The sequence below is a fragment of the Haliotis cracherodii genome, unplaced genomic scaffold (genome assembly GCF_022045235.1).
Source record: "Haliotis cracherodii isolate W230 unplaced genomic scaffold, xgHalCrac1.p SCAF_9, whole genome shotgun sequence".
Lineage (NCBI taxonomy): Eukaryota > Metazoa > Mollusca > Gastropoda > Lepetellida > Haliotidae > Haliotis > Haliotis cracherodii.
The window spans coordinates 31,111,257-31,136,384 of record NW_027266343.1 but is presented as its reverse complement, the minus strand read 5'-3'; the positions used below and the strand labels follow the sequence as shown (position 1 = coordinate 31,136,384).

Genomic DNA, 25,128 nt, shown 5'->3' with positions numbered 1-25,128 from the left:
AGTATCTCTGAAGTGAAAATGAATTTCTGTTGATAGTATTCATATCGGGTAGCCTAGTGGTTAAAGCGTTCGCTCGTCACGCCGAAGTCCCGGGTTCGATTCCGGACATGGGTACAATGGGTACTGGTGTCCCCCGCTGTGATATTGCTGGAATATTGCTAAAAGCGGCGTACTCACTCACTCCCCATCCTACGTTACAGGAAAGTTCCAAGGAATAACTCCTATATCAAATATTGACAAATAGTCCCGCTCTTATTTCTTACCTGTTTTAGGTGTTCGTATGGTGGATTGTTGATTCAGTGATTTCACTGATTCCTTCATCTGAGACGAAACTGTGAGAAACATTGACTTCTGGAACACAACCACCCGTACATCTTTTAGGTTGGATGCTTGAGGCTCGAACTCGGCAAAGGCATGAACCATGATCTCGGATATTTCTTGAGGGTTGACGTGACCAGCACCTGATGGCATTAAGTGTCGGTATTGTTATCATAATTGGCATAATCTATTAAGGGTGGTGGTGGGGTAGGCTAGTGGTTAAAGTGTTCGACTCCCCACATGGGTGTCCCCGCCGTGATATTGCTAGAATACTGATTAAAGTAGCGTAAAATGACACTCACTTAATAAATCACTCAATCACTCATTCACTCACTATACAGTGAGCTATAGTTGACTTGTAGTATATTTGGGACCGAAACATTAATATATATGAATAAATATAGGTATATTAGCACGGTACATATTCATTCATTGAACACCAAATTATCATTATTTCATTATTAACTTATTAACTTGAAAAAAATAACTTGAACCTACCTGTTCCAAGGACCGGAAGAGCAATTGAGCGCGCATCACCCAATTCGTCTGCCTCTCTCAAACATGTGAGGACAACTTTCTTCCAGTCATTGCCAAAATGGTCCCCCGCCACATGTAGGACGTAGCTACACTTCAGACCTTTCGCTGTCGTGCTAACAACTCCGTTCTGCCTCATTTCGTACACTATATATAAAGTATGGTTCTGATCAGTCTTTGGAATTATCGAGTTTCCATAACACACGCACGTTTTTACCGGAGAAAGATGTTGCTGCGCAGTTATCTTTGTATAACACGCTATGTGTGCAACAGCCTAGAACACACACTGCATATATTTTTCATGGAGAACCGCAGCTATTTATACCTGTGTGTATGAACATGGCTGACTCACTACAGGAGCCGCAGCTGATCACACATGTGTGTATGAACATGGCTGACGTACTACAGGAGCCGCAGCTGATCACACATGTGTGTATGAACATGGCTGACTCTCTACAGGAGCCGCAGCTGATCGCATCTGTATGTATGAACATGGCTGACTTACTACAGGAGGCGCAGCTGATCACACATGTGTGTATGAACATGGCTGACTCTCTACAGGAGCCGCAGCTGATCGCATCTGTATGTATGAACATGGCTGACTTACTACAGGAGCCGCAGCTGATCACACCTGTATGTATGAACATGGCTGACTTAATACAGGAGCCGCAGCTGATCACACCTGTGTGTATGAACATGGCTGACTTACTACAGGAGCCGCAGCTGATCACATCTGTGTGTATGAACATGGCTGACGTACTACAGGAGCCGCAGCTGATCACACCTGTATGTATGAACATGGCTGACTTACTACAGGAGGCGCAGCTGATCACATCTGTGTGTATGAACATGGCTGACTTACTACAGGAGGCGCAGCTGATCACATCTGTGTGTATGAACATGGCTGACTTACTACAGGAGCCGCAGCTGATCACATCCGTATGTATGAACATGGCTGACTTACTGCAGGAGCTGCAGCTGATTTATTGTATTGAACCACATATTCAAGGTATAAATAATACTTGTTTTTGAATGTAAAACGATTCTCATTGTTTTTCCAAACAAGCACTTATTCCTTACCTTTCATTTTGCACTGTGAGGTCATGTCTTTTCCGCATGCTGTGGCGATAGCTACGGACACAGCACCTGGAACAGAAAATCGTGGAAATATTCAATATGTCAACATGTGCAAATAGGCTCACTGTTTATTGACTTTTCTTGTCTAACGATGCTCAATATACCAGATATATGACGGCGCTTCTGTAAGTAATGAAGTCTGGACCAGACAATCCGGTGATCGAAATTATGACCTTTGTTCCAATCTATCGCAATCAACCAAGTCATGACTACCGATCCCTTTTGTCGCCAATCCCTTTAGGTTGTTTGGGACCTAGTCTACCCCGCAACAAGACAGTAAAGTATGTGCTGTTTCTTGGCCCAAATCTAAACAGGTTATAATAAAGTTATAGAATAATATCACGGTTATATATTTTTTAACATTCAAAATGAGCAACACACGTCGGAGCTTGTTAATACTCAAAGATTTGAGTATTGAAATACTTAAGCACAAAGAATTATTTGAATATTTGATGTTCAACAATATCATGCACCAATTTCAAATATCTTCTACATAAGTTTTTTTTTAATTAAGTGTATAATTTTCATCCCATGCGCAAAGACAGAAGTTGGAATATAGAAATAGCGCCAAGGCACAGTTGCAAACAGGTATATTTGGGAACACACATGAACTTTTTGTAAATTAAGTATATAATCTGCATTCCATCCCCTAAGATGGGTATTTAATAGAAGATGCACAAACAATTCCATAATCACAAATGACATCTCTACGTAAAGCCACTGTACAGTGCTGACTTAACTGCCGGGCAAAAGAGAGTATACAAGCAAGTATTATTGTTGATAAAAGGTGTTGACGAAAAGGTGAGCGCATCTTACCCCGCAGGTGGCACCAATCACAAAAACAAGCAAACATCTCACAAACACATGCAAACATCTCACAAACACAAGCAAACATCTCACAAACACATGCAAACATCTCACAAACACATGCAAACATCTCACAAACACATCCCGGTCAGGTACAACACGAGCCGAATGCAATCTGCAATCTGAATCCAACTATAGTTGTTCATTTTATGTAAGTGTTTCAGATTCCTGAGAAGACGATTACGAAATTGAATGTTTAATTTGTTTTCAGTTCTATACCATAAACAAGTTATACCATGGCCCGACACGTCTTCAGATTCCAAGACGTTTCAGTTTCATTGCAGTATATACTAAACGGTTTTCACAACTGAACACATCACAGCTGTATTATAAAGCGAGACATCCTTCTAACAGTTTAACGGTAACAAGAAATACGACCACTGATCTACAGAGTGAGCCCGCTCTTTTTTCACCTCTTTGTAGGTCCAGCTCAGGGTTTGTACTGTTGACGATGCAGTCAGCGTCCTCCTTGGTTATGTCCCCTTGTTTGATCTGAACGTTGAGACGTCCAATCTGAAGTCCGTCCGATTCAGTCTCGGATACCGATGAATCTTCAATGCAAGTTAAAATGTATGTATTCAAATATAACTGAACAATTTAATGAACGAGATACTGTCCCTATATCAACAAAAGAACAAGAAATGGTTTCCCTCAACACAGAAAACAAAACTCTCAGCATACCTTCAGTGTTCAGTTGTTCAAAGAAAGAACGGCGATCCTTTACCACAACTGCTGGCTCAGTTATCTCTCCTGTCTCCATTTGTCTTTTATACTTTTCAAAGGCCTTTGTGAAGGATTGAAAAAGAAAACACACACATACTCTTTGAGTACAGAATAACACAAAATAAAATATATTCCTTGTTTAAGATTAAGAATCTCCATCGAGTGTCTTTTAATAACAGTATGAGTGTGAGATTCTATCAGGTCATCCCGCATGAATCTTCGACCTTTTTTATGGTAACTGGTGACGTCACAAACTCACAATGACACGCAAAACGTTGTGATACAATGCAATTACAGCGTTATCTCCTTTGCAACTGTGTACATAGTCTGAATCATGAAATCAGTTGCAGAGCCCAAGTTCCCAGTGTCAAGGGTTAGTAACGCAATGGTTCGGCATCCGTCATCAGAAGCTGTTTGCAAACACTTCAGAATGATATTCTGAAGTACCTGTTCAGGTGAAAGGCAATATGGAGAAAAATACATACCATCTAAACAAATACCATCTTTCATGAATGTCCACAAATAGATTCTTGATATGGTTGCTGTGTCAGATAGGATTTGAGCCTCTTGAAAAAATTGGGATGTCATCATTTTTAGGAACAGGTATGTGGCATTTTAGCCTGATTGGGGTTACGGTCACTAAGGAGATGATGTTTCAAGTGTGAAGCTTTACGAGAATTTACAGGCACCGTCAAAGTGTAAGAAATAGAATCAAAGTTTGAATGTGTGGAGTACCACCGATAACTATACATATAACAAATTTCATATTATTATGAAAGAACATGTCTGAATAATGGCCAAAAATCAGGCTAATAAACAAAAAACGGCTGAATTGTTGGTTACAAAAGACGCTTAAGATTCAGAGATACAAAAATAACTGAAATTACATCAGAACTAGAGGCACTTGCAGTGGACAGACAGGCATGATACACACGACATCCCAAGTCTCCCCCAGAACTGACAGCAACATCTCCCGGCTTTATTCCTTGGGGATACTTCACTGACAGCTCATCCTGTATTGTGTTCCCTGCAGCTTTCAGAATCGACTTTGACACAGCTCCGTTGTTAAGATCAAGGTTGTTGGACGTTGAGTTTATGATAGCATCAGCCTATTGAAAATGCTTGCTGATTACAAAACATTTTAGACTGCGATAATATCGGGCGTGTTTCTGTGTATATCTACAATTTCAATGATCAGATAACATCTTGGTTGACCTTCAATAGCAACACAATAGTAAAACCGTTTATACTGATTATTACTGTTCCTTCACTTCATCATCCATATAAGACTTCTAATACATCACACAAAGCATTGCAAATGAAAGACACACACTACACAACACAGAGCGATCATCATATTACACAGCTTAGCACTTAATATACCATACTTACTTTTTGTTTTGCAATTTCGCCTTTGACAATTGTCACTTTGCTGTGTGAAGATGCTTTTTGTCCTTGAGTTGGAAGGACACCTTGTGAGAGAAAGAAACACAGACATGTACTAATCAAATCAATATTCAAGTAACATGATGTCAGACGGGGAATTGTCTGTAAGCACCCTGAGTGCCACAAACACTGACTTGTGTGCACATTCTAAGTGAAGGTAACTCATAAAGACCTTGGGTCTGTTCGTAGCTGCTGGTACTAGTCTGGGCTAATAACCATTTTATAGTGCTAGGCAACTAAGATAACATGCTGGCGTGTATCATGAAGACCCCACTCAGACACAGTATACTGACTCCAGGCTGAGCAGTCCTTGTTTTATTCCCTAAATGCTGAACACCATGCAGGGTAAAAACAAGTGCCATCTTTTAACGTCTTTTGGTATGAAACATCAGGGGATTGAACCACCGACCACACGGTCTCTGGAAAGACGCTGTATCAACTAGAGGCGGTCACTAGAAAAAGAGCTCTTATGTTATATTACATATCTTAAGCTTCGAACAACTCCAAAAAATATTTACGGACACCACCAGTGACTGGTTTGGATTTTGTAGCTATTGGAGGGCATAAATCAGTTGTATTGTTGCTCTGTGTCAGCGCCACTCTTCGATCACTGAACACCAGTTGTAGAGCCTCGGCGAACAGCTGGGTGGTTTTCCCGTTCATGTCAATCAGGTACACATTCGTCACGCCGCTGTTTGGACTCTCCAGAGTGAAGAATTTCTTAATGGCCTCAACAATGTGCCTGAAAAGAGACATGTAACTAATCATCTAGTAATAAAGATATTGACTGACTGACTGACTGAGTATTGTTTTACGCCGCTTTTAGCAATATTCCAGCAATATCACGGCGGGGGACACCAGAAATGGGCTTCACACATTGTACCCATGTCGGGAATCGAACCCGGGTCTTCGGCGTGACGAGCGAACGCTTTAACCACTAGGCTACCCGACCGCCCCAATAAAGATATTGATACATCAGATATTGACTGTAGGTAGATGTTCCTGCAATAGAGTCCCGAAAACACACCATTCGTGTGCATATTTACTTATCATTTGTTATAAAAATAGCATTAGAGTAGTATGTGCATATGAGTTAAAATGTGGTTTCTCATTTACGAGACTAACATACACTTGAGGATTTCAATGGGTTCAACGTTTCCAGTTGATGGCAAGGTTGATTTGACTTGATGAACGTAAGTATCATGTACGAATGACATACACAACTTTATTGACATGAATGCATATCTCATTCACCTGAACGTTCCCAAGCACATAAATGATAGAACTGGAATACCAAAGTGGCGTAAACCCACATCACTCACTGACTGACTCACTCACTCCAACAACATACATGTCAAACGTTTTGAAATATTCTCTATTTTAGTTAATTGAACAAACTAAAAGGCAATTCGTGACATTCTTTTGGACATAATGCATTTGTGAGGTATACTTTGTAAAGACACAAATCTAGACGACACCATTCAGTCTTGATCTAACCTTGTAGCAAGATTTCCTGGGTACCCAAATATTCCAGCACTAAGAGCAGGTAACGCAATAGACTTGTATCCATGTCTGTCTGTCTTCTCCATGCTTAACATGATGGCATCTTTCAGGTCTCCTTCCTCCCCAGCATGACCACCAGACCAACACGGACCGACGGCATGGGCAACCATTTTACAGGGGAGACGTCCTGCACCAGTAGTTACAACATCCCCCGCTCTCAAAGCCTTGTTCTTAGCTTTGTTCTTAGTGTATTCATCACTCTCCCGTTGAATTGTAGGTCCACCTGATAACATTATGTTAATTGTAAACTCGATGTGAAGATGTAGGAATCCTTGAAATTACCTGGTATTGTTATCTGGTTGTGTATATTGACAGAATCACAACAAGTTGTTTGTATGGTTGAATTAATCATGTCCTATCACAGCAAATATACATTATAAAAGCATTAAATAAAAACAATATACATACCCTTATTTGCTATGGCTTTTGCCAATCCTCCAATGTGATCTAACCTGTTGTTAGCTGCATTGACGATGACGTCAACCTCCATAGCTGTGATGTCACCTATGACAACATCAAGCCTTCTTTTCGAGTCTATGTCACAGCTAGCGATAACTCTGGTCCCAGTTGGGTTTCTACCCCGTGGTGAAGAAGAGACTGAGGCAGGTATTACGCCAATCGTTTCGACTCTTACTTTGACTGATTCATCAAATGACGTTTCTATGATACATTGACTCTCTTTCTCTGTTGAGCTAATGCTTCTTTTCCCAATCTCAGAATTGATGAACCTTCCGATCCCAGACTTCCTGAGGGTGTGTTTCTTATAAATGACCTTCTTTGCAAGACTTATTAAATCCTGCACACCTTTGGTAAGGGCCTCCTGGCAGCCACTAACTGTTATCTGTTGTGGTGTCGATTTGTAGTCCAGTTTCACCACGGCAAGGCTAATATCATCGAGCTCGCTTTCTCTATACACACGTAGGAATCTGTAGACTGGGCTGGGCATTTTCACAATCTTCCTATACACCGAGTTCTGTAGGATAAAGTTGCGAACCTCCTCTTTGATTTCATTAATTGTGTTGTCAAAGGTGACAATTACAACATGGGAGGCCTTCCGGTCAATGTTTAGACTCACCAAACTGCCATATCTCTCCACTGCTGCTTTTTGAAAGGCTGCCCACTTGTCAGAAGACAGAAGGGAGATATTTTCTTCATCAATTGGCTCATGATGCTCTACGATCATCTCTTTGAGCGTTTGCCCTAGAGCAGCACCATTTTCTTCCGTCGTTGCCATGACAATTACAGTTTCATTTTTGCTCTCAATATCCCATACTCCAGTGATCTTCTTATCCTTCAGTTTGTTCATGATCATAGCCTTCACGTCCTTTTGATCTAGAAAGGAAACCAGTCCCTGGGAAAGTGTAAGTCTGTGTGAACTGTAACTCGTACATCTCTCATACATTAAAACTTTACACGCGTTGATTTCGTTCACTTGACCTTTGAAAATCATCTCGTTATGTTCGACATTGACGGTCACTTTCAAATCTGCAGGATACCGCTTCTCAATATCTGCTACATAGCCATCCATCACAAGGAGCTGGAGCTGAAGTGGCTTCAAATATTTGATGGGCTCAGTAATCTGCTTCTGTTTTCTTTTGAATTCGTTCTCTACGCCTTCTACAGTTTCCCTCACTTTGGTACCGACTTCCTGTACTTCTCTGGCATGACCAACTACTATCACCTTATGTTCTGCATCAGACGTATCAACGAGAACATACTTTGACTTGGGGATATCGGTCAAATTCTTCTTCACATCCCCCCACATCTGTTCAAGGGTTGTAAATTCTTCAGCTTTGAAGTGATCAATAAAACCTTTCAGAAAGTCCTCTGTGTCTTTATGCCAAGATTTTGCTAGCTTGACAGCATTTGGGGCATCCTTGTTGAGCGTGCATGTCATCGTTGCAGAAAAGTCAGAGAGCCATATGATTTCGGCATGTCGCTCTTTCAGTCCCCGTTTGAGCTCCTCCTTATCAGTCTTTGAGGTTTGCAGAAACCAACATTTGGTTTCGTCAAGGTTTTGAACAGTAAATGGTTGTGGTTGTTTGTACCAAGATCCATCCGTATCCTCACTGCCTAGTCCAAGACATTCCATGTAAAGCGTCACAGTCAGTTTTGCACCACCAATCGTGTGTTGCTTTCGAAGGATTTTATCTATGGCTGAAACCAGAAAACACATATTCATCTGATTTCAGACTGAAGTTAGATCAATAAATGAAATATATATGATTTTATTGATGATGCAGCAAAAGATCTGTTGCATCGAACTTTGATGACACAGCAGGGTATCGGGTAGGGGTTGTTGCTGATATAAACACGCCATGGCCCATGTTGTTGGAAAGGTGTCAGAACATGCATATTTTATTACCCCTACCAATTCTACCTGTACCATATGGGAGCGCGGGTGTCGCAATCGTTTCAGGCTCCGCAACTCGCTGCGCAGTTTTGCGTCCCTTTGGCACCTCAGAAACATGATTATGGGTTCGAATCCAGGTCGACCCGAGACCTACACCACGTCCGGCTTTGAGCTGACACGCCGTGATAGAGAGATTATAAATAGTGTTTTACTCCACATTATATCAGAAATCGAGTCTCACGCCAAAGTTGGCATTATATTGCAATGACATAAGTTCAGAGAATACAAGAAAGTAAACAATCAAGTTGCACTCAGCAATACTCCAACTACATGACGGCGGTCTGTAAATAAACGAATCTGGACCAGACAATCCAGTGATTGACGAAATTGGGATACTATGACATTTATCAACCAAGTCAGCGAGCCTAACCACCCGATCCCGTTAATCGTCTTTTTCCGAAAAGCATAGTCGCCTTTTACGGCAAGCATGGATTGCTGAAGACCTATTCTTACCCGGATCTTCCCGCTTTGTAAACAGTCAAAATATGGATAGGACTGCAATCCTTTATAACACTAAGAGGACTCCATGCATTCGCTTCACTATCAACATTTCATGTAATACATGTACGAGATGTTTGGAAGTCATAACACATAAATACATAATTCATATATAATAAGACAATCATATCACACCAGGCAAGGCGTCCTGGTTGGCACAGTCAGCTGAGGGCAATAATTCAGTTGAGAAGTTCTCAATTAAGCTAGTCATCATCACGTGCTACATTGTACCCATGCCAGGCGGTATGGCACGCCGAATACCCAGGTTCGATTCCCGACATGGGTACCACGTGTGAAGCCCATTTCTGGTGTCCCCCGCCGTGATACTGCAGGAATATTGCTAAAAACGGCGTAAAACCATACTCACTCACCCACTCACTCACTCACGGTATGGCTGTACTGATATATTGGTAGTGATGTCTCGATGTGTTTTCTATTTTTTTGGGTCATGGGTGGCCCAGTCGACAGCTTGATTATTTTTCTATATTCCTTTGAGGGTTTCACCAGTGGTAAATATCTAAGACATGCATCACTTCGGGCTTCCTCCACATAAAGCTGACACGCAGACACATAACTAAAATGCTTCCCCAAAGTTACGTTAAACCATACGAATTCACTCACTACATCGAACAGATGAAATTTAAATTACCTCTATAATCCTCAAACTTGACAATGCAATACCCATCACCATTGTGCAAGGAGGCTGTAGCTGGGATTCCATCAGTGTTGCCAGATCTTATATTTTCAAAGTATAATTGCACACAGTCTTTAGTCGACTCTGCCTTCAGCCCCCTTACAACCACACAGTCACATACAGGTACTTTATGAACCATGATGTGTTGTCCGCCAGACTTCCTTCTCCTGCACTCTTCTTGCAATCTTTCGAAGTCTGGAAGGTGAGATGATAAGGAAGCTATAATTGTTAATTACTATCAAACGATACCGATAGAATTTTGTTTACACTTGTACATAGATTGAGGTGAGGTGAAATTGGGTTTAACGTCGCGTCCAAGATTATCTCACTTATATAGCGACGTGCATGCACGTGTGTGTGTGTGGCTGTCCGGACTGATGCCGATTTATAGTGCTAGCACACTGAGATACCATGCCGATTTATAGTGCTAGCACACTGAGATACCATGTTTAAGATGAATACCCTTCTCAGACACAGTATACTGACTCCGAGCCGACCAGTCCTTGTTTTAGCCCCTAAATGCCGAGCACCAGGCATGGTAACAACAAGTACCATCTTTTAACGTACCATCGTAACGTTTTGGTATGACGCGGCCGGGGATTCAATCCCGGACCTTCTGCTCTCCGGGCGGACGCTCTACCTCTAGACCATGGAGGCGGTCGTAGATAGATTGACGTTTAGTTCATTTAAATGTTTCATAATCTATCTATTTTCATCTTAATCTGTCTCTTGGTCTCGTGGACAGTGTCTACCAGCAAGGTGCATCATACCAAAAGATGGTGCTTGTTGTTACCCTGCCTAGTTAAATCAAGAACTGGTCGGCTCGAAGTAAGTATCTTGTTTCTGAGTAGGGTATCCATGTTAAACTGCGGCATGGTATATCAGTTGGCTAGCACTATACAACTGACATCAGTCTGAAATCGTACAAACACACACACGCACGCACGCGCAAATGCACACACACACGTGCATACACGTTGTTATAAGAATGTAATAATCGTGAACGCGACGTTAAACCCCCTCACAGATTTTCTCCTCAGGTACAGATATTATTGTAACCCGTTACACTTGTAACGATGTTAGAATATTGTTGTAATAACGAAAAAGGGAAAACGTGAGCTTTCGTCTTAATTTGAACACAACTAGGTGAGCATCTGTTGTATGAATCACTTCAATGTTACAATGTCATGGATAAACTAAATTAAACCATTTCCTTATTCATAATAAATCTCGAGTCGATTGTACGATTTCGACTATCTTATAAGCATGTGCTTATGAATCACTACCAAATAGTGATGATACCAGGCGTTCGCGAATATTGAGTGAGTGAGTTGGGTTTAACGCAGCTTTTAACAGTATTAGTTATATCGCGGCGTGTCAGCTTAATGTGGGAGGAAAGCCCGAAGTGATGCAGGTCTCGGACGTTTACCACTTCGATGAAACCCACGAGCACGGGTATGGTGCTGACAAACCTAGAAAAATAGTCGGGGTGAACCGGGATTCGAACCCACAATCACAGGTTTCTGGCGTGCCCAAGGGACGCAATTCTGCACATCGAATCGCGGCGCCTTAGACGACTGAGCCACACGTGCCCCCTGTTCGCGAAAAGGTGAGCGTATAATGCCCTACAGGTGGCACCGGTGGAACAAAAAAATTGCAAAGGCAATTTGATTGTTCATCTCAAAAATAACCACGGGAACATACGGCATCGATTATTATACTTGTCCTCCATATGTTTACTTTAAAACGTTTGGAAAGCTTTACTCAAGTCGTGAATATTGAAATGTAAGCCAGATCAAAGGACATTTAAGCAAGCGTTGTATGACGCTCTTTGAAATCTTCATAGAAAGAGCATGCTTGATTGTACCTCAAAGTTTCTGAAATGTAGACCCCAAGGGATGGAACCGCTATTTGACTTTTGGAAAGTGGAAGTCATCCTACTTGTCATACAGTCTTGGATAGTTACTCCGAATCTTTAAGCATAGATCTTGATATGAAACCGATGAAACGGTTTCACTGGTCTCTTTATATTTCTGATTCAGGTGGGTAGATCATTGGAAGGGAAGATGCTATTTGACTTAGAACTGAACGGTATCAGATCAGATAAGATCATCGACATACCCGATGCTTAATATAAACTTCTTGCTCAAATTCCATTTCTTTGCTAATCCAGGCAGACTCACCACATGACTAACTACATGTAGTTCTTGTAGATTATACGTAGCTGCGCTACAATATGTATAGTGTTATCTCTTACCAGGGATATTGTGATCATCAAAGGTTACCAATGCTTTCCCGGGCTCTTCCCCATACAGGACTTCAGTAACGATGCTTCCACGTGCCCGTGCTTCCATAAGGAGCATTAAGTTCTCCTTGTTAGTTGTGCTGCTCACGCCAGTCACAAGAAACCTGTTCTTGTAGCAAGGTATTGGGCGATGTAACTTTAGTGTCAGATTTGCTCCATCGACCTTGTGTTTCCTTTTCAGTACTTTTTGGACAACTGAACACAGAAATAATGAATTTGTAAAACAAGATGATATAATTGTTGTATTAGATAAGACCATTAGTATGTGACCTCTATTTAATCATGTTATAATAATTGAAAATAGTGCAATAATTGCATTGAACACTTTATTAAAGCTCATGCTTTACATTACAGACCCATAACAGACTCTGCTTGGATAATATAGATGTGTCTGGGAATGACTTCAATTGAATCTCTGGTCTGTCCTCAGAGGTGTTGTTCGTTTCCCCGATGCATTACAACGAAAGATGGTACTTTTTGTTACCCTGCCTGATGGGGCATTACGGGGATAAAACAAGGACTGGGACAAGGCTCGGAGTCAGCATATTGTGAGTGACTGGGGTATCCATGATATTCTGAGCCATGGTATCTCATCTGGCTCGTACTACTAAACCGGGATAGTAAAAGCAGGCACGCACACAAGCACGCACAGACAAACACACGTCGACATGGCGTTAACGCCAAGGCTCACGCAACACATATGACAAAACATACATGGACTGGCATTCACATTCACAAAACACACAATGTATACACACACACACACGCACACACGCACGCACGCACGCACGCACGCACGCACGCACGCACGCACGCACGCACGCACGCGCTCGCGCACGCGTACTATTAAACAACATTTCACCTCACCTTCAGTTTATTCTCTGTAAACTAACATCGGAAATCATTTAACATCGTCAATTATGTAATACAAAAACATAGGAGTCAAGATTACTTTCTGGAGACTCAAACGTAATGAAGATGACATCATCCTTCCTTTTACTTCCTGTCACCGTTCCGCCTCCACTTCTATTAGTGTTTTCAAAGTAAAATTCCAGAGTTTCAGGGTTTGTATTAGGTTTAAATCCCCGGACTTCAATAGAGCTCTGTTCTTGTTTGTCATCATCTTCATCGTCTTCATCATCGTCATCATCATCATCATCAGCAGCAGCAGGAGCAGCGGACGTATGGCAGGAGGGTTCTGTGTAAGCCAAAACCTCCACACGTTGTTTGTTAATCAGATGGGACTTCATTTTGAGGATATGTTCTGCAGCTAAAAAACGATGGCCTCCGTTATTTCAATATTACAAATTATTAAATCGAAGGGACTAATTTTCCTGTCACTGTAGTATTGTTTTATGTAGATGGGGTTCCGAGTGTTGTTACTACCAAGTGTTAATAGGAACTTTTAAAAGTATACACAGAAACCTACTTTCAGGATCTTTGAAGAAGACCAGAGCCTTCTTCTTCCCCTTCTTCATATCCACCTTAACCACCTCTCCCTCTCCTCCACCACTTCTCCGCCTATTTTCAAAATACAGCTTCACACTATCCTCAGTCGTGGAGGGCAGTATACCTTTCACTTCCAGGATAGTGGGACATTCCTCTGGTGTGGCTATTAATGAAACGATTAACATATGCATGAAAAAAATTATTTGTGAATATTTCGAAAACCAAAATTTCAGATGGGTCACAGTAGCTGGAAACTACCATGTAAGCATGTGGCCAACATATTTTTTTCAGGGGTTTACAATAATGCTATGAAGGCCTCAAATCATATACCCGTTAAACCAAGGATGGTCTTCAATGTCAGTATACAACTCCGAACTCAGAACTAGACAACAAGCTACGACGAATTACTGATGATCTGTCTCGAGTAAATGAATGATGTTTATCCCGAGCCTTTCGTGAAGGACCTGCACCATTCATTCACGAGGGACAGATCATCAGTACTTCTGAGTTAAGGGTAGGTAGAGTCCTGTGTATTACTCATTGACATTTTATGAGAGAAAATGAAGAAAAATGAAGGCAGCCTTACGTAATGTAATCGATTTGTGACGTCATGAACAATGGATGACGTCGTGTATATTTTTCAACAGCCTAGCACTGTGACGACATATGACTTTAATTGACCAATCAACATTGAGAATTGCTAAAATACATATGCGCATATATCGGAAAGATATTACATTCGATCATTATATTCTTATGTGTATTGTGTGTTCCTTGATCGAGATATCTAAATTGTGGAAGATGCTGTTCATTTCATTCTGTGACATCAATATCTTTTAACTTTTGTATCTGGTATAACATAGACATATCCAGTGGAACTCTCGAAATAATTGAGCCAGATATACCATACCTCTACGCTTCGGTCCATCCTGTTTCTGTGAGTCCTGGATAGGTTGGGGACCTGGGTGTTCAGAGGCAGATCGTTGTTGATTGGGTATTGTTGAAGGATATGTCTGCTCTTGGAGATGTACCCCTACCAATTTGTGGGGAGAAGGCGCGTCCTCTGGATGCATTTGGCGTCCTTGTTGATAGTTTTGAGCTTCTGGGTAGCTTCCTGGTGGATATTGTTCAGCTGGTGGATAGGGTTTTTGATAGTGTGGTTGGAGCGGTGGATGATGGTTTGCCTGGGGTTGATTTGGATGTTGGTGTGGTTGACCTGGTGTTGGTTTTTGGTATGGTACACCTTGTATTGGAAATTGGTAGTGCTGACCCTGTGTTGGATGTGGTTGGTGTGGTGGATAGGTCCCACGTGGGTATGGGAAATAGTTATTTGGATCTGGTTGTGGAAATCTCCCAGGATTGCCATATGGAGGGGGTCCAGTTGCTTGAGGATATTGCGGGTGTTGTGGGTGTTGTAGGTGTTGCGGGTGTTGTTGGTGTTGTGGGTGTTGCGGGTGTTGCGGGTGTTGCGGGTGTTGTGGGTGTTGCGGGTGTTGCGGGTTTTGTTGTGGTTGTGGGTGTTGTGGGTGCTGTAGGTGTTGCGGGTTTTGTTGGTGTTGCGGGTGTTGTTGGTGTTGTGGGTGTTGCGGGTGTTGTGGGTGTTGTAGGTGTTGTGGGTGTTGTAGGTGTTGCGGGTGCTGTAGGTATTGTGGGTGTTGTGGGTGTTGTGGGTGTTGCGGGTGTTGTGGGTGTTGTGGGTGTTGCGGGTGTTGCGGGTGTTGTGGGTGTTGTTGGTGTTGCGGGTTTTGCGGGAGATTCCAAGGGTCATAATGGTATGGCTGTACAGTGTCAGTGTATGGATACATCCCAGAAAAGCCTATCTGGATGTTCTGCGGAGGACCTACTGGGTGCATCTGTCGAGCAGGGCCTTGATGTATGTTCTGTGTAAATTCGACATGTTGCAGTCTTGGTGATCCGACAGGTTCTCTGGTTGGGATCATGTTCTGTAGAGCGTCATGTGGCCCTTGATTTCTGGGTACCTGGTCATTCTGTTGTGGGCCATGGGGAATTCTAGGTGTCTCTGGAGATACCTGAGAGGATTGGCCAGCAGTCGGATGATCTCCAGTTTGCAGAGACGTCAGAAACCCAATAGCAGGTGGACCTTCTTCCTTGATATTAGGTGTCTGGTCCAGTATAACATAAAAGCTTCATTAAGATATCAACTTATTCACAACACATAATGGTTAACTAAACAGATATATTTTTCAAACAAAATTCCTAAATGTTGACTTTTTGTCCCAATAAAATATTGTTTTGTCCTGAAAATATTATTTGTTGTCATACGTACAAACGTTACTACTGAAATTGATACACAATCAATCACTGATCTCAAAGTATTTTTCATGAAAAAAAGACAGTTCTATTTTTTCAAATATAAGAGTTATCATTACCTTGTTGTAACTTGGAGGATCTTCCAGCCAAGGTTCGGGTATGAGCTCGTCCGGACACCTCACCGCCGATATTGTCGACACGCCTTCCTCATACCTACACTCTGCCATCAGGTGTTCGGCCAGTATCTTGCGTGCATCTGTGCGATGGGACAACGAGAACAGGTAACCTTGGTCCAATCAGTGATTCAACGTTGATACACTTGTACCAAGATGTTACAGAAAGACTTGTACTGTGTACATTGTCAGTTAACATGAAACAAGCTAGGTTTGATTTGTTTTGATGACAGGGGTACGTTGGTCGAGATACCCTTAGATTTGTCTCTATGCACATATACGCGCGCACGCACACACACACACACACACACACACACACACACACACACACACACACACACACACACACACACACACACACACACACACACACACACACACACACACAGAGAGAGAGAGACACACACACACTCACACACACACACACACACACAGACAGACAGACAGACAGACAGACACACACACAGACAGACAGACACACACTATACTATTTTAATTTCAATTTTACCACGAATTGTGTGTGTGTATTCAGCAAGCATTTGGGATTGTCAGGACACAGAATATTGACTTGAAGGATCCGTTTGATAAAATAATGACCATAGATCAAATACGAAAAGTTAACTGTAAGGTTTTTTTTGAAATGCACGTAAGGGAATGGGTACTTTGATAAAAATGAAAAAAATCCGTAAAGTGCATGGCGTCATTTCCGCAGTTACAATCTATGCAGGGCGAGAGAACGAAATCCACTCACGTGCGCTTGCTTACATTCAGTTTACGGCTCAATTGACAGCAAGTTGCTTTTCCATTGAGTTTATGTCTGACGATTTGTTTGGCTTTCCAAACTTACTTCAGTTTAATTTGTTTTTAAAACAGCAATAGGGGAATGCTACTGGACTAAAACAGAAAGAGAGTTATCGTTCTTGTCTGAAGTAGTTCTGATGTTCATTCGCCAATTGAACGGGAATTACACATGTCAATCAGGAATGGAGGCGTTCATAGATCTACCCCCATTCGTCACCACTTCCGTAACCTGCAAGAAGACTCGTCCCCCTATCGATGAATGTTATGTGCGAAAATACGACAAACCAATCAGAATGCGCGTTTGACTTAAAGTTCTTCGTTAAAGAATCCCTCTGGGATATTTTTTGATTTTACATATTAATTTTGACATTGCTTCTAAAAATATACCCCAGACACAGTTAAAAGTGTTCAATCGTACTGTATAATTCCATATGTCCCGATGTGCTTTAAATTGCATCTGAAATATATATGATATATGTGAAAATATATGTGAACCATGACGCAACGAGTTGACAATTATTTTGGGTAAGACGGAACCCGGTCGCATAAATGGACACGAGTCGGTATTCATCTTGTCCCGGAATAACACGAGTTGGTCACAAATGAGATCTACCCCGTGTGTGAAGCAATCCCTTACAAACACCCGGGCTTCACTATGCCCCATTTAAGTGGTGCCTATAAGCTGTTTCTATAAATAGCTACTGGCGATAGTATATCTTATGAATTAAACGACCGGGTCGTAAATGCATTACATACACAAGACATCCGCACTGACACACATGCAGCACATATTTAATAGATGTTAAACCCCTTGTGCGTTAATCTATCAAATGTTCCAATGGCGCTTGTGTGTGCGTGTACGTGTGCGTGCGTGTGTGTGTGTGTGTGAGTGTGCTTGTGTGAGTGTGGGTGTGCTTGTGTGAGTGTGAGTGTGTGTGCGTGCATGCGTGCGTGCGTGCGTGCGTGCGTGCGTGCGTGCGTGTGTGTGTGAGTGTGTGTGTGTGAGTGTGTGCCTAACGAGACTGTGTAACTTGATTATGGATGTTAACTTAATCTTGTCATGAATATTGATTAATGGAAAGAAAAAATACGTGATCAGATAAATATATGAATGGCTGCGCACTGTTAATCGAAAAACCGAGTCATACCGTGTTATGAGGGGTTAGTAATGGCGTGTCGCTAGAGGCTTGTTAAATCACTCCTGTTATCGGCAGTATTGAGTTTTTCATACACACAACATACACAGTGACACAACAACTACGGCTACATATAACCTCCCCGTCACAGTCTACTCACCGAGCATTGATTTAAGTAACACAACATATCCGCGCTTGCCCTGGGTCTCTTCGGGTTCACCGACATAGTCCACAGTTTCAGCTGACGTCTTGACACCAATCTGAGATAAGTAAGCATTCACAAACTCCCAGACATTAACATTGTCCGGGAGGCCTGTGATTAAAACAGATCGCGTTGTGAGTTCCTCTCGGCTCGACATTGTCACAAGACAAGCGCCATTTTAAAATGACGTGATTTTATCAAAACGAAAGTTGGATTCCTTTAGTACCATTCTCTTTCTTTGTGTTGCTTTGTTGCGGCTACGCAAATAGATACGTAGAATCAGCCGAGTGGGGGCGAATGTAGCCATAAAGAAAACCGGTCTGATTTATTATGTATAGTTTCCTTTCTGTCACATAAGTATGTGTACCTAAAATGGGTGGTAGTAATTGGAGGTATGAGAGTAAGGGACTGGTTATTATTTATGTTAGGTTTGGGGATGGGGATGGGAAGGGGTGGGGTGAGATTTCGGGGGTGGGGGGGTGGGGTCATGAAAACATAACACAGCGAAAGAGGTGGACGCCAACATTTATCACAACCGTATGAGAGGGTGGGTGGGTGTGGGTGTGAGATGGTGGGATGATGTGGCTGAAGAAATAACGAAATCTCGTAATGTCGATTATTTACTCGTTATTTCGAAATTTATCAAATTTTATTTTCAATCATATTCTCGTTATTTCAATCATGTCTTAATCATTTCTCGTAATTTCGAGTTTTGTTCTTGTTACTTCCATCATTTGTTTCGTAATTTCGAGCTTTGTTCTCTATAATACTTGAAATAAAGAGAAAATAATCGAAGTAACGAGAAACAATAATCGAGTTATTGAAATGCACTTGAAATGACGAGGGAATAATCAAAATTATGAAAGTATAATGGAAGTATCGAATGGAAATTTAAAACGGAAATTTAAAAAAGCAAAAACATATTTGAAATCAAGGGAAATTGCGATTTATAAAATATAATTATGCCACCAAAGTGGCACCGATAGGTTCGCGCACCAATGCATTACTTTTGGTTTATCCGTATTAACATGATTAAGCTAACACCCTAGATGTTCATATCGGCGTGAAAGGACATCACAATTAATCAATCTATTCCTGACCCAGGAGGTGATATACACAATATATACAATATTGTCAAGTCCTGATGGACCGACCATTTGATATTTGGGATTTAGGTGGGGTGCCTGAGATTTTGCAAGAAGACTGGATATTTTTTCAGTTACAGCTGCTAAACCAGATATTTTTTTCTTAAAGCTATGACTCTAAACATTATATAAAAGCCATCTTTTAACGATGTATTTTTGTGGCAGACAATCTGCCAAATAGGGAGGTTGTTTTATTTGTTTGTTTGTTGTTTAACGCCGCACTCATCAATATTCCAGCTATTTGACGGAGGTCTATACATAATTCAGACAATCCTGTAATTGATATCATAAGCATCGACATGCATCAGCCAAGTCAGCGAGAGAGGGATTCCATGTAAGAGTATAGGTCTCCCGCAACCAATACTTGTCTCCCTGTGGGGATTCCATGTAAGAGTATTCGTCTCCTGCAACCTATACTTGTTTCCCTGTGGGGATTCCATGTAAGAATATAGGTCTCCCGCAACCTATGCCTGTCTCCCTGTGGGGATTCCATGTAAGAGTATAGGTCCCCCGCAACCTATACTTGTCTTCTTTGGGGGATTCTAGGTAAGAGTATAGGTCTCCCGCAACCTATATTTGACTCCCTGTGGGGATTCCATGTAAGAGTATAGGTCTCCCGCAACCTATACTTGACTCCCTGTGGGGATTCCATGTAAGAGTATAAGTCTCCCGCAACCTATGCTTGTCTCCCTGTGGGGATTCCATGTAAGAGTATAGGTCTCCCGCAACCTATACTTGTCTTCTTTGGGGGATTCTAGGTAAGAGAATAGGTCTCCCGCAACCTATACTTGACTCCCTGTGGGGATTCCATGTAAGAATATAGGTCTCCCGCAACCTATACTTGTCTCCCTGTGGGGATTCCATGTAAGAGTATTCGTCTCCTGCAACCTATACTTGTTTCCCTGTGGGGATTCCATGTAAGAATATAGGTCTCCCGCAACCTATGCCTGTCTCCCTGTGGGGATTCCATGTAAGAGTATAGGTCCCCCGCAACCTATACTTGTCTTCTTTGGGGGATTCTAGGTAAGAGTATAGGTCTCCCGCAACCTATATTTGACTCCCTGTGGGGATTCCATGTAAGAGTATAGGTCTCCCGCAACCTATACTTGACTCCCTGTGGGGATTCCATGTAAGAGTATAGGTCTCCCGCAACCTATACTTGACTCCCTGTGGGGATTCCGTGTAAGAGTATAGGTCTCCCAGAACCTATACTTGTCTCGCTATGGGGATTCCATGTAAGAGTATAGGTCTCCCAGAACCTATACTTGACTCCCTGTGGGGATTCCATGTAAGAGTATTCGTCTCCTGCAACCTATACTGGTTTCCCTGTGGGGATTCCATGTAAGAATATAGGTCTCCCGCAACCTATGCTTGTCTCCCTGTGGGGATTCCATGTAAGAGTATAGGTCTCCCGCAACCTATACTTGTCTTCTTTGGGGGATTCTAGGTAAGAGAATAGGTCTCCCGCAACCTATACTTGACTCCCTGTGGGGATTCCATGTAAGAATATAGGTCTCCCGCAACCTATACTTGACTCCCTGTGGGGATTCCATGTAAGAGTATAGGTCTCCCGCAACCTATACTTGTCTCGCTGTGGGGATTCCATGTAAGAGTATAGGTCTCCCAGAACCTATACTTGTCTCCCTGTGGGGATTCCATGTAAGAGTATAGGTCTCCCGCAACATATATATACTTGTCTCCTTTTGGGTAAAAATATGGGTCTCCAATAAGCTATACTTGTCGTAAGAGGCGACCAAATGGATCGGATGGTCACGCCCGGCGACTAGTTAATGTAAATGCATTCACAAATGTCTAGAATTGTGCCACTGTCGTTCTTGATGGTGTTGGAAGCTGTCAGAAAGCTGTCGGTGTTTGCAACTTTTCAAATCTGCACCGGGCAAGTAGATACACAACAAGTAACGTTGAAAGGGCTTCGAATCGCCCTGTTATTGTCCCCATATCGATACAGCCAGCCTTCTAGACACTGTCCAATCCCGAAACCTCTTGAATATTCAAGTCTGACACGTTCATGTTTATACAAGAGCGGATAACTCTTCATTTTTCGCTGCCGTCGATCTGCTAAAATCTAGCCACAACAGTATTTAAGATTTTACTGGCACTTCAACCATTTGCAACCATTGCGTACGTGAGTGAATGAGTGTGGTTTTACGCCGCTTTTAGCAATATTCCAGCATTATCACGGGGGACACCAGAAATGGATTTCACACATTATACCAAAGTGCACACTTTGTTCGGACAACATGGCATACAGTGACGATATTGAATTGTATATTTTAAGAGTGTATTCTTGTTCAATACAACTAATTTGAACAACACTGATCGTCTGTTTATTGTACATTATTTCGAAACAGAGTCTTCATAATATAAACGTACTAAAGTTATGTGGTTGGCAGTGTGGTTAAAATCCATAAGCATTAACATATAAGGTGTATTTTTTTCAGAACAACACATCTAGTAAGGCCGGTGCCCCACCGTTGAGTACAGAAGCGAGTTTAAAAGATTGTAAAGATGAAAAAGGTTAACTTGATCAAATCGTTAACTTTCTACCAAAGCACTTCCTACTGATACTGGAGGTGAGACTGGTCTATAGGCGATGACGTCAGATAACAGTGATCTGCATGCCCATTCGGCTTTAGTATAGAGTAATATAAACAGTACATACTTGACACTTCATCATCAATGTAATACTTAATCAATATGTTTAGAAAACTATTTCATCACTCTGAAACATTTGTTGAAATAATCCTTTGGTGCAATGGGAAAATAATTATGAAATATGTTATGACCATATAAAATTATCACTGCCTCAGTGCTGAGGTGAGGTGAGGTGAGGTGAGGTGAGGTGAAATTTGGTTTAACGTGGCGTCCAAAGTTATTGCACTGTTTCTCTTTACTCTAAATAATTTAACCAGCAGTTAACAAACGTAACATATGTGGCTGCTTGTACTAGCTCGGACTGATGTCGATTTATAGTGCTAGCTCACTGAGATACCATGCCGCAGTTTAACATGAATGCAAGAATACATGAATACATGACTCCGAGCCGAGCGCCAGACAGGGTAACAACAAGTACCATCTGTTAACGTCTTTTGGTATGACGGGGACGGGAATCGAACCCCGGACCTTCCGATCACAGTGAGATAAAAGTAAATGTAAAACAAAAGTTCCTGTGACATTGAATAAGTTATGTTTTTATACCAAATATGAAACAAATTCGGTTTGCAACAGATAAAAGACTCCTGTAAGTGTTCAAATGGTTTAATTTGCCATACTGATTTCATAAAAAAAACATGCACATGCCAAAATGTCAATTTGCAAATCAATAGCGTGTGTGTCAACCTCTGCTTGCAATGCAAGCTACACATCTTCGTCTCATGGAATGGACCAGGCGTCGCACAAAGTCTTGTGGGATATCTGTCCATATCTGCTGGAGCATGTTTCGAAGTTCCTGATGTGTTTTTGGAACACGTGGATGACGTCGAAAGCGCCGATCCATCTCATCCCACATGTGCTTGATTGGTGAGAGATCAGGGGAGAGAGCCGGCCAGAGCATGACATTCACGTTGTTTTGTTGAAAAGATTCCTGAACAAGTCGAGCAATCATTGAGATTTCCCTATACCACTATCAAACCGGTCCTCTGTCTTGCTGTAATCTCAACCATATCATACCGCTGGCTGGAATCGATTTCGTAGGTGTGTTGTTCGAATCCAGTTGTCTTGTCGATTATTGGTTACGCGTGGCCTGCCACTCCGAGGATGGTCTCTGACTGCATTCGTCTGTTGCCAACGTTGCCATTAACACCAAATGGTGTTTCTGTGGACATTAAATTGTCTTGCAAAATCACGTTGACTCGATCCTGCTTCAAGCATACCAATGGCTCGCAGACGCTCATTTTCGGACAGGCGTGGCATTTCGTAATGTTGAATAACTGCGTAATTTTGCTGTTTTTCTGAGTGGTTGTTGTCAGCACGATGCTAAACAATGCACATGGAATCCCGGGAAGTGAAATGCATGGGGCTTGCATAAAAGTGAACTTTTGCATGGAATGCATGCTTTTCTTTAGCAGTTGCGTTTTTTTTATTTGATTATTTGATACATGTACTACAATATTGAAAACCAAACTTTACTTGTTTGAAAAATACACTAAAATATTGTTGTCACAGGAACTTTTGTTGTTGAGAATTTTGTTTCAAGGGACTGCAGCCTCCTTGAAGGTGTCAGTGTCAGTGTTGGCTACTGCTCTTGTCTTCCTTCACCTTACCCGCCAACGGTGATCTTGCCAGACTGTTGTGACACAAACCCGCAGAGAATGAGGCTTTTCATGTAGAAATCTGCGAAAATATGTATTAATGCTTGATGTATCAAACTTGAATTTTTCTTGTTTATCTATATATGTTTATTTGTACTGCATAACTTAGAATGAAACTGAGCTACGTCAACTTAATGCTGTAGCATGCAAAACATTGCTGTAGTGTGCAGTTTACTGACGTGTTGTGCAGACTAATAAAGTGCCGTGAAGATTATTACGGTAGCAAACAGCTTAATACTGTAGCGAGCAGATAAATATTGTAGCATACAGACAAATGCATTAACCAAATTATCTATAGACTAGAATTCACGTTTCCGGCTCTAAAAATTTCTCGTGGCGGCTGAGAAGTACATCATCGACCAAGCAAGCTGTATATATCGAGGCTACCCATAAGTACAAAAGGTCGACTTCGTTTGGGTTAGCTCACTGAAAACATTCGCAACGTTAAGATTAAGATTTCTTTAACACTCATTCTCAGTCTATTATGTCTTTTCCCAAGGACCATGTTCACTAGCATACACGTCAATATATACAATTATTACAAGTAAATTGTTTAACAGATTAAAGGCTGGCTTCTGCTTGACATCGCATTCACTATCAGTCAATAGATCATGGTCATTACCATGTTTATGACGGGGAACCAGTCTCAATCAATCAATCTTCATGTTCTCAATACTGAAAGGCCACAGGCCCCTAGTACTTGTATTACAATGTGTAAGCGGAGATGCTGTACACACACTTTACTTTCTGATTGTAATGGCATGATAAGTATACTTTGATGTTCAGCCCTTTCTCAGGCTCACATCCATTAAACAGCTTTCAGTAGATAATAACGATTTGCATAACTTATAGTAGCAACATTTACTTGATAAATCAACAATAGAAGTCCGCTGTTGGGTGGACATATAAACAATAATTGCCAATCAACACAATGATTGTTCCATAATAACTGTAACCACATTTATAGAGTAAGTTCATTACATAATAAGCCCAGTTCTTAGATCCATGTGTTTCATACAACAACATCACCTTGTAATATTTTCGTGGTAATCGGTTACATGACATTTTAAGCTACTTCAACTAGTATTGTATGACTAATATATTGTGAAACCTAACGGTAAA

At 41.6% G+C, this 25,128-nt stretch overlaps 1 protein-coding gene across 1 annotated transcript in view; it reads right to left on the bottom strand.

Annotated features, from left to right (window-relative positions):
* LOC139452100 (protein mono-ADP-ribosyltransferase PARP14-like) overlaps nucleotides 1–18,687 on the bottom strand; it is a 28,280-nt gene extending 9,593 nt beyond the window's left edge. Inside the window, exons 1-20 of the mRNA XM_071233418.1 lie at nucleotides 18,489–18,687; nucleotides 16,338–16,474; nucleotides 15,946–16,070; nucleotides 15,692–15,858; nucleotides 14,858–15,412; nucleotides 13,928–14,110; nucleotides 13,451–13,768; nucleotides 12,451–12,693; nucleotides 10,149–10,388; nucleotides 6,997–8,745; nucleotides 6,523–6,811; nucleotides 5,544–5,767; nucleotides 4,972–5,033; nucleotides 4,467–4,688; nucleotides 3,875–4,026; nucleotides 3,538–3,677; nucleotides 3,270–3,407; nucleotides 1,933–1,998; nucleotides 817–999; nucleotides 264–461 (exon numbers count right to left, since the gene is read on the bottom strand). Of these exons, the coding sequence (XP_071089519.1) occupies nucleotides 264–461; nucleotides 817–999; nucleotides 1,933–1,998; nucleotides 3,270–3,407; nucleotides 3,538–3,677; nucleotides 3,875–4,026; nucleotides 4,467–4,688; nucleotides 4,972–5,033; nucleotides 5,544–5,767; nucleotides 6,523–6,811; nucleotides 6,997–8,745; nucleotides 10,149–10,388; nucleotides 12,451–12,693; nucleotides 13,451–13,768; nucleotides 13,928–14,110; nucleotides 14,858–15,412; nucleotides 15,692–15,858; nucleotides 15,946–16,070; nucleotides 16,338–16,474; nucleotides 18,489–18,687 (5,590 nt within the window). The remainder of the gene's footprint in view (nucleotides 1–263; nucleotides 462–816; nucleotides 1,000–1,932; nucleotides 1,999–3,269; nucleotides 3,408–3,537; nucleotides 3,678–3,874; nucleotides 4,027–4,466; nucleotides 4,689–4,971; nucleotides 5,034–5,543; nucleotides 5,768–6,522; nucleotides 6,812–6,996; nucleotides 8,746–10,148; nucleotides 10,389–12,450; nucleotides 12,694–13,450; nucleotides 13,769–13,927; nucleotides 14,111–14,857; nucleotides 15,413–15,691; nucleotides 15,859–15,945; nucleotides 16,071–16,337; nucleotides 16,475–18,488) is intronic.
* Between the last annotated feature and the right edge of the window lie 6,441 nt (nucleotides 18,688–25,128).